The sequence below is a fragment of the Salmo salar genome, chromosome ssa14 (assembly GCF_905237065.1).
Source record: "Salmo salar chromosome ssa14, Ssal_v3.1, whole genome shotgun sequence".
Classification (NCBI taxonomy): domain Eukaryota; kingdom Metazoa; phylum Chordata; class Actinopteri; order Salmoniformes; family Salmonidae; genus Salmo; species Salmo salar.
The window spans coordinates 555,172-569,396 of NC_059455.1; the positions used below are offsets into that span (position 1 = coordinate 555,172).

Here is a 14,225-nt window from a genome sequence, read left to right on the forward strand (position 1 = left end):
CCCTGGGCATCTTTCTTTTGGTGTTTCTCAGAGTCAGAAAAAGGCCTCTTTAGTGTCCTAAGTTTTCATAAATGTAACCTTAATTGCCTACCATCTGTAAGCTGTTAGTGTCTTAACGACCATTCCACAGGTGCATGTTCATTAATTGTTTGTTTCTTTGAACAAGCGTGGGAAACAGTGTTTAACCTCTTATGAACGCCTCGCCAATACCCAATGGTAGCGCCTGGCGCGAAATACGAAAAACCTTAAAAATGCTATAATTTCAATTTCTCAAACATATGACTATTTTACACCATTTGAAAGATAAGACTCTCCTTTATCTAACCACATTATCCGATTTCAAAAAGGCTTTACAGCGAAAGCAAAACATTAGATTATGTCAGGAGAGTGCCCAGCCAGAAATAATCACACACCCATTTTTCAAGCTAGCATATATGTCACAAAAACCAAAACCACAGCTAAATGCAGCACTAACCTTTGATGATCTTCATCAGATGACACTCCTAGGACATTATGTTATACAATACATGCATGTTTTGTTCAATCAAGCTTTTTACATTAGCATGTTTTGTTCAGAACTAGCATACCCACCGAAAACTTCCGGTGAATTTAGTAAATTACTCACGATAAACGTTGACAAAAAACATAACAATTATTTTAAGAATTATAGATACAGAACTCCTTTATGCAATCGCGGTGTCCGATTTTAAAATAGCTTTTCGGTGAAAGCACATTTTGCAATATTCTGAGTAGATAGCCCGGCCATCACGGCTCGCTAATTTGACACCCACCAAGTTTGGCCCTCACCAAACTCAGATTTACTATAAGAAAAATTGGATTACCTTTGCTGTTCTTCGTCAGAATGCACTCCCAGGACTTCTACTTCAACAACAAATGTTGTTTTGGTTCGAAATAATCCATAGTTTAATCCAAATAGCTCCGTTTTGTTCGTGCGTTCAGGTAACTATCCGAAGGGTGAAGCGCCGGCGCGTTTCGTGACAAATTTCAAAATATTCCATTACCGAACTTCGAACATGTCAAACGCTGTTTAAAATCAATTTGTATGCGATTTTTCTCGTAAAATTGCGATAATATTCCAACCGGGCGACGACGTATTCGTTCAAAGAGAGAAAGAAAAACATGGAGTCGTCACATGCACGCGCGCACCAGTGTCATTGTTCTCAGAAGGACCACTCTCCAAAACCCCTGCTGTTTTTCGCCCAGAGACTGCAGAGCTATCATTCCACGTTCTGGCGCCTTCCTAGAGCCAATGGAAGCCTTAGAAAATGTCACGTTACAGCAGAGATCCTGTATTTTCGATAGAGAGGCTAAAGAAGGACAAGAAATGGTCAGACAGGGCACTTCCCGAATAGAATCTTCTCAGGTTTTGGCCTGCCATATGAGTTCTGTTATACTCACAGACACCATTCAAACATTTTTAGAAACTTTAGAATGTTTTCGATCCAAATCTACTAATTATATGCATATTCTAGTTACTGGGCAGGAGTAGTATCCAGATTAAATCGGGTACGTTTTTTATCCGGCCGTGAAAATACTGCCCCCTATCCCAAACAGGTTAAACCCTTTACAATGAAGATCTGTGAAGTTATTTGTATTTTTACTAATTATCTTTGAAAGACAGGGTCCTGAAAAAGGGACGTTTCTTTTTTTGCTGAGTTTACATACATACAAAATTGTCCTGAAGTTTAGCATCTGCTTCATCTGACCACTTTTTGATAGACCGAGTCACTGGTGCTTCCTGCTTTAATTTGTGCTTGTAAGCAGGAATTAGGAGGATAGAATTATTGTCAGATTTGCCAAATGGAGGGCGAGGGAAACCTTTGTACGCGTCTCTGTGTGTTGAGTAAAGGTGGGCTTGATTTTTTCCCCCCCTCTGGTTGCACATTTAACATGCTGGTAGAAATGTGGTAAAATGGATTTAAGTTTCCCTGCATTAAAGCCCCCGGCCACTAGGAGCGCCGCCTCTGGATGAGCGTTTTCCTGTTTGCTTATGGCGGTATACAGCTCATTGAGTGCGGTTTTATTGCCAGCATCGGTCTGTGGTGGTATGTAGACAGCGATGTAAAAATACAGCCTATTGGATAATGGCACAATCATTTGGGCTTTTTTGGGCTCATAAAATGTTTAATGTATGGCTCATCAGGTTCAGGTAGCATCAGGGTTGAATTTTCAATCAAAACTAACCAAATTCAGACATAGGCTTTTGAATGACACTTCCAGTTTTGGCGGGACATACCGGGTTACCCAGGAGAAAATAGATTTATTCTTGGGATGGAACATTGGTAAAATACCGGGAAAATATTCAACCCAGTACCACCTCAAGGCTTATTATAAAATCAGGTGACAGCGCGCCTTAATTGGCAATGGTCTTGGTAAGTGGAGTGTGCCAATATATTTTGCATAATGCTTTCTTGACTAGACTACTGACGTTACACAAAATTCAAAAGGCATTAAGGCACATTTCCTCATAATACCAAATTCAAGGTTTTGCTTACCGTTTCAAACAAATCTATGTGCTTTTACAAAGAAAAAAAAGCAAGTAGGCTATGAGGATAAGTTTATATTCGTAGCTGCATCCAATGTAACAAGGCTGTGGATTCTAATCCCACATGGGGTGTATATATTTTTTCTTCAAATGCTTTATTTACAATATTCATCCCGTGCCCACACCCAATTCTGAAAAGTGAAAGCATACCTGTGAGAGCGGTCGCCCTGGTAGTAGATGTAGGTTTTCATACAGTACCCAAGACCTACCGATTGGCTCATTCTAACCCCCCCCACCTGTAACTATTCACCAGGTCGTTGTTGTAAATGAGAATGTGTTCTCAGTCAATTTACCTGATTAAAAAAGGGTTAAATAAAAATACAAATAAAATACCAATCTTGTGAGTTAATTTGACCATTGGAAAAAGAGCTACTGCGTAAATACTGCAATGTGGGCAGGATGCACAAATTAGAGGATCCTGTTGGGCTGTATCACCGCTTGGTATGGCAACTGCACCGCCCTCAACCACAAGGCTCTCCAGAGGGTAGTGCGGTCTGCACAACGCATCACCGGGGGCAAACTACCTGCCCTTCAGGACACCTACAGCACCCGATGTCACAGGAAGGCCAAAAAGATCATCAAGGGCAACAACCACCCGAGCCACTGCCTGTTCACCCCACTACCATCCAGAAGGCGAGGTCAGTACAGGTGCATCAAAGCTGGGACCGAGAGGTTGAAAAACAGCTTCTATCTCAAGGCCATCAGACTGCTAAACAGCAATCACTAACTCAGAGGCTGCTGCCTACATTAAGAACGAATCACTGGCCACTTTAATAAATGGATCACTAGGCACTTTATACAATGCACTCTACATATCTTACATTACTCATATCACATGTATATACTGTATTTTATACCATCTATTGCACCTTGCCTATGTCGCTCAGCCATCGCTCATCCATATACTTACATGTACATATTCTCCTTCACCCATTTAGATGTCTGTATTAGGTAAAAAAAAAAAAAACATACGCTTACAAGGAACCAAATGTTCTAGCTGGGCTTGGTGTGTTCTGCTGGTGTTACTGTAGAATGAAACACAGCAACCCCTGGGCATTTTGGTTTATTTGTCCTTTCTGCTTCACTAGCAAAAAGGCTCTGTGTTCTGGCAGTGATAACGTTAGCTAGATCTATCTATCTATGTGTCTGTCTATGTGTCTGTCTATATCGATCGATCTCTCTCTCGATCTATATATCTATCTATTAATTTGCAATTTTGCAGTGCTGAAATTATTATCTAGTTGACCACACACGGCTATTGCTTTAGCTACATTTATTATAAGGAATGGATTACTGTACGTTTCAGTAAGCAACCATTTGATACATGCCTTCAATTGCATTAGCCTATTAATTTAATATTTTTTTCTCATTCAGTGATATTTATTCTCACAGTAATTCTTTAGGATCCATCAAATGTTCGTTAAGAAAACATGCATGCATAGTGGTGGGCGTTGTGAAGAGATGTGCAAAGTGACATCAAAGTTTAGAACTGCCACAAGGATGGCGACAGCTGCCTAGCAACCATCATTACATTTACATTACATTTAAGTCATTTAGCAGACGCTCTTATCCAGAGCGACTTACAAAATGGTGCATTCACCTTATGATATCCAGTGGAACAACCACTTTACAATAGTGCATCTAAATCTTTTAAGGGGGGGTTAGAAGGATTACTTTATCCTATCCTAGGTATTCCTTAAAGAGGTGGGGTTTCAGGTGTCTCCGGAAGGTGGTGATTGACTCCGCTGTCCTGGCGTCGTGAGGGAGCTTGTTCCACCATTGGGGTGCCAGAGCAGCGAACAGTTTTGACTGGGCTGAGCGGGAACTGTGCTTCCTCAGAGGTAGGGGGGCCAGCAGGCCAGTGGTGGATGAACGCAGTGCCCTTGTTTGGGTGTAGGGCCTGATCAGAGCCTGAAGGTATGGAGGTGCCGTTCCCTTCACAGCTCCGTAGGCACATTACGAAGCATCAAATCTCATGAACGCGAATTGCTTACGCCGGACTTAGCTACGAGTAGTCTTATTTTGTATGGTGCAACAGGTGTACATTTTGATCACAAAGTCGGACGTAACTATGTCTGACCTCGCATTTAAAACCAACTTTTTTTTCTTTTTTTTTGATCAAACTAGACTAAATCGGCCCCTGCTCCCTGTAGTTTCTTTCTGGATTAATATCAATAATCAAAATATCAAACCACTTTATTCATGAGGAATTTATTGTTTTGGGCAATTAATACCAAGAGCTATATAACAAGAGGACCTTTGTAGAATTGACTGAATCAAAAAAGGTGTAACCGAAATAAAACTAAAATCAGGGAAATGAAACTGAAAACAATACAAAAACAAATATCCAGCCCTTCACAGTAGGCCACAATAATAATTAAAAAAAATCCATGAGCGTCTCCTTGCTTTGTCGGTGTCCCCAAACAGGAGCATTAATAATATTAATATCAACACTGATAAAAAAAAAAAAAAGAAATGGTTAAAAAGAGGCCAGCATCACCTACAGTGGTGCGTGGCAGCCTTGTCTGTGTAAGTGTGTGTGTATGTGTGTGAGGGAGAGAGAAACACCAGAGGTTGTGGTCGTAGTAGTAGAGATCTTTCAGAAAGGTCAGAATGTCTTATGCAGATAAGTCGCTGTTGTCAAAGCGCTCCTGGTCGTACACCTCGGCAATGACCTTGCGACCTCCAAACCAGCGATTATTGAGTGCCTGGATGGCCTTGTTCATCTCTGCCGCCATGGAGAACTCCACAAAGATCTTGACAATTACCTCCGCATCATCCTCCTCGCCCTGCTTTTCCTGGTAGATGATGACACGGTTGACCGCGCCAAACTTGCCGCACTCCTCAGTCACCTCACCCTCCAGGTCATCGTCGATGTCTTCTGGTCCTACCATGTTCCGCAGCACCATCACCGTCGACTGGGCACAGTGGAAGAAAAGCATTATTATTGTACAATGTATTATTAAACACAAATATGTGTGCTACCAGTTACTTTCTTAATCAGAGAAAACACTGACGGTACAGTTAGTTACCCACACGTTGCGACTATTAATGTTGTGGAAACTTTTCAGAGAATGCAACTGTAGCCCTTGTGGCTCAACAACCCCAACCAGAGCTCCAGACTGTGACCACTTAGTAACATTTTGCAACCCTTTTACTTGGCTGTGCAAGTTTTAATTGGAAGCATCGGCTGCACATTTTACTTGATCACCTCAGTCAAAACTTTGGGAGGCTAAAACCATGATTTGGTGAAATAGTAAAGTGCATTATCCTCATGTACGTCTGACCCCATTTAGTAGACTGGTCAATTATTTTGCCGATAGGCTTTTGGTCGACCAAGATTGTTTTTGGATGAGCAGTTGCAAATATATACAGTACCAGTCAAAATTTGGACGCGCCTACTCATTCCAGAGTTTTCTAAATGTTTTACTATTTTCTACATTGTAGAATAATAGTGAAGACATCAACACTATGAAATAACACATATGGAATCATGTAATAAACAAAAATATATAAAATATATTTCAGATTCTTTAAAGTAGCCACCCTTTGCCCGGATGACAGCTTCGCACACTCTTGGCAACCAGCCAAGGTAGTCACCTGGAATACATTTCAATGAACAGGTGTGCCTTGTTAAAAGTTCATTTGTCGAATCTCTTTCCTTCTTAATGCATTTGAGCCAATCAGTTGTGTTGTGACAAGGTAGGGGTGGTATACAGAAGATAACCCTACTTAGTAAAAGACCAAATCCAAATTATGGCAAGAGCAGCTCAAATCAGCAAAGAGAAACGACAGTCCATCATTACTTTAAGACATGAAGGTCAGTCAATGCGGAAAATTTCAAGAACTTTGAAAGTTTCTTCAAGTGCAGTCGCAAAACCCATCAAGCGCTATGATGAAACTGGCTCTCATGAGAACCGCCACAGGAAAGGAAGACCCAGAGTTACCTTTGCTGCAGAGGATAAGTTCATTAGGGTTAACTGCACCTCAGATTGCAGCCCAAATAAATGCTTCACAGAGTTCAAGTAACAGACACATCTCAACATCAACTATTCAGAGGAGACTGCGTGAATCAGGCCTTCATGGTTGATTGCTGCAAAGAAACCACTACTAAAGGACACCAATAAGAAGAAGAGACTTGCTTGGGCCAAGAAACACAAGCAATGGACATTAGACCGGTGGAAATCTGTCCTTTGGTCTGGAGACGAAATTTGAGATTTTTGGTTCCAACTGCTGTGTCTTTGTGAGACGCAGAGTAGGTGAACGGATGATCTCCGCATGTGTGGTTCCCACTGTGAAGCATGGAGCATGGCTACCACAGAATTCTGCAGCGATACGCCATCCCATCTGGTTTTCTCTTAGTGGGACTATAATTTATTTTTCAACAGGACAATGAACCAACACACCTCCAGGCTGTGTAAGGGCTATTTGACCAAAGAAGGAGAGTGATGGAGTGCTGCATCAGATGACCTGGCCTCCACAATCACCCAACCTCAACCCAATTGAGATGGTTTGGGATGAGTTGGACTGCAGAGTGAAGGAAAAGCAGACAACAAGTGCTCAGCAAATGTGGGAACTCCTTCAAGACCATTGGAAAAGCATTCCAGATTAAGCTGGCTGAGAGAATGCCAAGAGTGTGCAAAGCTGTCATCAAGGCAAACGGTGGCAACTTTGAAGAACCTAAAATATATTTTGATTTGTTTTACACTTTTTGGGTTACATATGTGTTATTTCATAGCGTTGATGTCTTCACTATTATTCGACAATGTAGAAAATAGTAAAAATAAGTGTGTCCAAACTTTTGACTGGTACTGTATATTTTTCATGGCACACAAGACACCTGTCTAAATCATGTCTGTCTCAGTGGACTAATCCATTGTGCAGGCCGCCGGGATGGCACACCAGTATCACCAGTAGTACATTTGCCTTTAATTCCGATAATGTCTAATCTACAATGTTCGTTTGGTTACGGTAATTTCTGTTAATGCATTCAATATATTATTATTATTATTATTATTACAGTCTTTTACCGTTCTCATTGTCGGAGCGGACACGTTGTTTGCGGACCGCACAACCTAGACTACACTTGCGAGGAACAAGTTTTGTCAATTTATTCTGTCTTTTGTTTGTAGCTCTCCTGTCAATGTTGAGTTAGGATGCGCATCTGACCATGCATAGAAGTAGGCCTAGGCTACCTGGCCTGCTCGCAAATGTAGGCCTATAAATGTGCCCATTTGGAGATCTGATAGTATTTCTGAACTCACCACCACTGTGGAGTTTCAGTCTTAGCTCACCACCACTGTGGAGCTTCTCAAAGTCATTTTTTCTTCACCTCAAACAAAGTCTGTTTTAACGTCCATTGAGAATGACAATAGTTCCTTAACGTAGCTATTTAAAAAATATTTCCAGCTCTCTTTCGATAACCACTCGGCGTGAAAGGAGAAAAAAATGTAATGCTCTGATCCAGTGGAAACGTCATAAAATAGGCCTACTTCTTATCCCTTTGTGCAAATAGCCTACAGCTGTGTGTCTGTCCGGAGCTCACTGGCAGAGGAAACTGAGGGCCCAGAATATTTTAGAAAATGTTGCAAGTTTGATAGTGCTAGCTTCAGGCTGGACCCAAGTTAACAGTTGATATGTTTCATGTTCCTTGCAGACAGGCCATACGTAGCCAATGTGAATTATAGGATATTTATTTTTAACAGGATATTTTCTACCTGCAGGCTGCAATGTTTTTATTTATTGGCTTTATGTAGGTTATTTTTACATTTTACATTCGGAAAGTATTCAGAACTTTACTTTTTCCATATTTTGTTACGTTACAGCCTTATTCTAAAATGGATTAAATAAATGTTTTTCATCAATCTACACACAATACCCCATAATGACAGAGATGTTCGATCGGGTTAAAGTGCGGGCTCTGGCTGGACCACTCAAGGACATTCAGAGACTTGTCCCGAAGCCACTCCTGCGTTGTGTTGGCTGTGTGCTTAGGGTAGTTGTCCTGTTGGAAGGTGAAACTTTCCCCCAGTCTGAGGTCCTGAGCGCTCTGGAGCATGTTTTCATCAAGGATCTCTCAGTACTTTGCTCCATCAATCTTTCCCTCAATCCTGACTAGTCTCCCAGTACCTGCCTCTGAAAATCATACCCAGAGCATGATGCTGCCACCATGCTTCACCGTAGGGATTGTGCCAGGTTTCCTCCAGTCGTGACGCTGGGCTTTCAGGCCAAAGAGTTCAATCTTGGTTTCATCAGGCCAGAGAATCTTGTTTCTCATGGTCTGCGAGTCTTTAGGTGCCTTTTGGCAAACTCCAAGCGGGCTGTCATGTGAGATGTTTGTCCTTCTGGAAGGTTTTCCCATCTCCACAGAGGAACTCTGGGAGGCTCTGTCAGTGTGACCATCGCGTTCTTGGTCACATCCCTGACCAATGCCCTTCTCCCCGGATTGCTGAGTTTGGCCGGACGGCCAGCTCTAGGAATCGTCTTGGTGGTTCGAAACTTCTTCCATTTAAGAATGATGGAGGCCACTGTATTTTCGGGGACCTTCAATTGTGCATTTCTTGGTACCCTTCCCCAGAGCTGTGCCTCGACACAATTCTTCTCTGAGCTCTACGGACAATTCCTTCACACTCATGGGTTTGTTTTTGCTCTGACACACACTGTCAACTGTGGGACCTTATATAGAGGCATGACTCTCCTGGGGGAGGATCCAAGGCTCAATGTTAAGAATGGTCAGTGGGGATCTAAAGAACAATCATGTCACATTATTTTGTGATGTCATTAGAATGGCATCAAGAAAATACTGTAACTTGGAAAGTGTACACATTCTGTCAAGGTTACATCCAAATGATGTCTAAAATATATGATTAAGGATGAGAGTATTTCTGTTAACTTCATTAGGGTAGGGGGCACTATTTTCACCTCCAGATGAAAAGCGTGCCCAAAGTAAACTGCCTGCTACTCAGGCCCAGAAGCTAGGATATGCATATAATTGGTAGATTTGGATAGAAAACACTCTAAAGTTTCCAAAAATGTTAAAATAATGTCTGTGAGTATAACACAACTGATGTGGCAGGCGAAGACGAACGAGGTCAGTGGCAGTAATGCACCTAATTTATGAAAGTTGCCAATCGCAATATAAAGTCAAGAGAAGAAAAGGCCTGGAAGGAAGAGAGATGACTAGAAATGATTCGGTTGACCGTTTTATGTGTGGATTAATTGTCGGAGTAGAGGACCTTGGGCATTTCAGGTAAAATAATACTCAATGTTTATATCCCATGACAAATTAGCAAGCAACAGCAACCTAGCTAAATAGGACAAATTAGCTAGCAAGTGCAAGCTAGCTAGCTAAATTGGCATAAATGTTTAACCTGTTATGGCTAGGGGGCAGTATTTTCACGGCCGGATAAAAAACGTACCCGATTTAATTACTCCTGCCCAGAAACTAGAATATGCATATAATTATTAGCTTTGGATAGAAAACACTCCAAAGTTTCTAAAACTGTTTGAATGGTGTCTGTGAGTATAACATAACTCATTTGGCAGGCCAAAACCTGAGAAGATTCCATGCAGGAAGTGGCCTGTCTGACAATTTCTTGCCCTTCTTGATTATCTCTATCCATTACAGGGGATCTCTGCTGTTACGTGACACTTCCTACGGCTCCCATGGGCTCTCAGAAGGCGGCAAAAAGCTGAATCGTGGCTTTGCAGGCTCTGGCTGAAAAAAAGTAGCGCGTTTGGGTAGTGGCTGGTCACAGTACTGTGAGACTCAGGCTCGTGCCCGAGTCGACCCCATGCTTTGTTTTCTTTCGTCTGTTTACCTAAACGCAGATTCCCGGTCGGAATATTATCGCTTTTTTACGAGAAAAATGGCATAAAAATTTATTTTAAACAGCGGTTGACATGCTTCGAAGGACAGTAATGGAATATTTAGAAATCTTTTGTCACAAAATGCGCCATGCTCGTGACCCTTATTTACACTTCGGATAGTGTACGCACGAACAAAACGCCGCTGTTTGGATATAACAATGGATTATTTTGAACCAAACCAACATTTGTTATTGAAGTAGCAGTCCTGGGAGTGCATTCTGACGAAGAACACCAAAGGTAATCAAACTTTTGTAATAGTAAATCGGAGTTTGGTCAGGGCTAAACTTGGTGGGTGTCTAAATAGCTAGCCGTGATGGCTGGGCTATCTACTCAGAATATTGCAAAATGTGCTTTCACCGAAAAGCTATTTTAAAATCGGACACCTCGATTGCACAAAGGAGTTCTGTATCTATAATTCTGAAAATAATTGTATGTTTTTTGTGAACGTTTATCGTGAGTAATTTAATAAATTCACCGGAGGTTTGCGGGGGGTATGCTAGTTCTGAACGTCACATGCTAATGTAAAAAGCTGGTTTTTGATATAAATATGAACTTGATTGAACAAAACATGCATGTATTGTATAACATAATGTCCTAGGTGTGTCATCTGATGAAGATCATCAAAGGTTAGTGCTGCATTTAGCTGTGGTTTTGTTTTTTGTGACATGCTAGCTTGAAAAATGGGTGTCTGATTATTTCTGGCTGGGTACTCTGCTGACATAATCTAATGTTTTGCTTTCGCTGTAAAGCCTTTTTGAAATCGGACAGTGTGGTTAGATAAAGGAGAGTCTTGTCTTTAAAATGCTGTGAAATAGTCATATGTTTGAAAAATGGACGTTTTTGTATTTTTGAGGAATTTGTAATTCGCGCCACGCCTATCATTGGATATTGGAGCAGGTGTTCCGCTAGCAGAAGAGGTTAATGCTTTCGACCTGTCCCCAAATTAATGTAATTGGTTCAGAGTTTGTTTTGATATTTTAACCTGCGTGTCGTGATCGCATTTGGTGTGGGGGGACAAAATAAATAAACGCACGATGGCGCACGGGCACAGCCAGTTTGGGTTCCGTGAAAGGCCAAAAATAGGCCATAGCGGCGAAGTAATTACAATTTAGCAATTAACACTGGAGTGATAGATGTGCAGAATAGGATGTGCAAGTAGAAATACCGGTGTGCAAAAGAATCACCCGCAGCAAGAGCGGTATCATTGATATATACAGAGAAGAGTGTCGTCCTGAGAATTGAACCCTGTGGCACCCCCATAGAGACTGCCAGAGGTCCGGACAACAGGCCCTCCGATTTGACACACTGAACTCTATCTGAGAAGTAGTTAGTGAACCAGGCGAGGCAGTCATTAGAGAAACCAAGGCTGTTGAGTCTGCCGATAAGAGTACGGTGATTGACAAAGTCGAAAGCCTTGGCCAGGCCAATGAAGACGGCTGCACAGTACTGTCTTTTTTCGATGGCGGTTATGATATCGTTTATGACATTGAGCGTGGTGAGGTGCACCCGTGACTAGCTCGGAAACCGGATTGAATAGCGGAGAAGGTACGGTGGGATTCGAAATGGTCGGTAATTTGTTTGTTAACTTGGCTTTCGAAGACTTTAGAAAGGCAGGGCAGGATGGATATATGTCTGTAACAGTTTGGGTCTTGAGTGTCTTTTGAAGAGGGGGATGACCGCGGCCGCTTTCCAATCTTTAGGAATCTCAGGTGATACGAAAGAGAGGTTCAACAGACTAGTAATAGGGGTGGCAACAATGGCGGCGGCTCATTTTAGGAAGAGAGGGTCCAGATTGTCTAGCCCAGGGATCCAGATTTTGCAGCTCTTTCAGAACATCAGCTGTCTGGATTTGGGTTAAGGAGAAGCACGGGGGGGAGATAGATGACGAATAAAGACATCCACATGTAAATACACTAATTACTACTTATTCCAAAACGGGCAGTGGTTTGAGTGCAAGGTACAGTGGTTCCTCCTTTAAAAGTTGTGAGCTTACGCCACAGGACTTAGAGGTAATTTGTGGTTTAGTACGGTACCCTGCGTCACCACTTCATTGCTCCAGAACAGCGCAAGGGGGAGTTAGAGCACTGATTATGCTTTTGGGTCCTACTGTGTCTCTAATTGACAATGAATGGGCAACATAAACTTAAGTAGAAACTGATAATTGTGCATAACTTCAGTATTACTTACTAAAACTGTTGTTACACTAAGATTTTTATTATTTTATTTTGTTAGGATTATTTTGCTATTACTGTAGAACAGTAGGCCCCTCCCGACCGGTAACGTTGTACAGCGCCCGAGTGGCGCAACGCTCTATGACACTGCTACAGATGCATAGCAGATTAAGCTGTGTTGCTGCAGATGCTGGTTCAATACCTGTGCCGGCCTTGACTGGGAGACCCATGAGATGACTGTAGGTTTTAGTTTTTCCCCTCTAAAAACAGAAATAAATAATTCTAAATAACAAACTGGCTTTATTTAGAAATTAGTAACAATGTATCACTCCATGTTCAAGAATGGCCTTTTTGTTGCTCATTCTACGTTATTTGAAAAACAAAATCTCAAATATTTAAGGGGCATTGCACTAATAATGGTGCTGACTAGGAAAACGTTCCCTCTGTTCTTAGTGCCAGTCCGCACGTTCAAACTAAAACAATGTAACTAATAATGGCATCTTTATGCTTTCGTTAATAAAATAATGATAAAAATAATCTTTCAAAATGCCGATGTTTATTTAGTTATGGATCCATAACAAATTACTATGGGAATAAATATCACTGAATTACAGAAATAATGGATCAAAGTTGTCTAATGAAGGCAAACAAATTGTTGCTTACTGGATAATACTCTTTCAAATACTCTTTCAAACACACGGTCACGTTGTACAGTGTCATTATGGCTATTAGCAGGGCTATATTTTGGCCTTTATTCAGATTACAATTGCTTACTGTCGTTTTTTTATAATGAAATAATCTCCAAAATATCGTTATATATAGCCTTCCCACTTCGCGCATCTTCATTTATATTCCATGATATTCTTAAGATATGTGTTGACTGAATATAAGCAAGTGATGTCTGCTAAATAATGTAGTTAGACTTATTTATTTCTGGAGAAACCTAAAGAACAAACTGGCTTTATTTACAGATTAGTGAGAATGTCTCACCCCTTGTTCAAGAAATTCCTTTGTCCTCGCTCACTCTAGGTTAAATGAAATCTCCAAAATATCGTTACTTTTTATAACAAAGTGATTATTATTATTAATTAATTTAGAATTTTATAAAATCACCTTAGATATTCTCTTTGATCCTAGTGGAAAATGCCCCTTAGATATTCATTTAGAATCCTCCAATCATTGAAAGAAATATTTTTAGATATAATGTAGGCCTACCGTAGGCGAAATGAGTATTGGTTACACTACATTTAGGGTGTGGAAATGTTATGCCCCTTAGATATTAATTTAGAATCCTCCAATCCTCTTATGCTGTAGCCTACTCCCGACTGTCACGTTGTACAGCTCAATATTTTCCATTCCATCCATTCCAGAAAACCTGAGGGTTTCGTTTTTTGTTTTTCTAAGAATAGAACCACCATAATATTAATCAAATTAATTAAGCCAAATATCTTAAAATCAATCCCACGTACTATGTTATTACAAAATAATATTTAAATTCTCTAGTAAAGCCAATACGGGAGACTATCAAATGCTTCTCAAAGATGCCCTCAGGTGGTCAAACTAGCACTAACAATTAAATAACGTAACATAGAATGCTGCAGCAGCCCGCAAGGTGTGCT

General features: G+C 41.0%; 1 protein-coding gene across 1 annotated transcript in view; it reads right to left on the reverse strand.

Annotated features, from left to right (window-relative positions):
* Window positions 1-4,761: 4,761 nt before the first annotated feature.
* Window positions 4,762-14,225, reverse strand: part of puf60a (poly-U binding splicing factor a) — a 115,882-nt gene continuing 106,418 nt past the window's right edge. Inside the window, exon 11 of the mRNA XM_045693787.1 lies at window positions 4,762-5,484. Coding sequence (XP_045549743.1) covers window positions 5,185-5,484 — 300 coding nt within the window. The 3' untranslated portion in view covers window positions 4,762-5,184. The remainder of the gene's footprint in view (window positions 5,485-14,225) is intronic.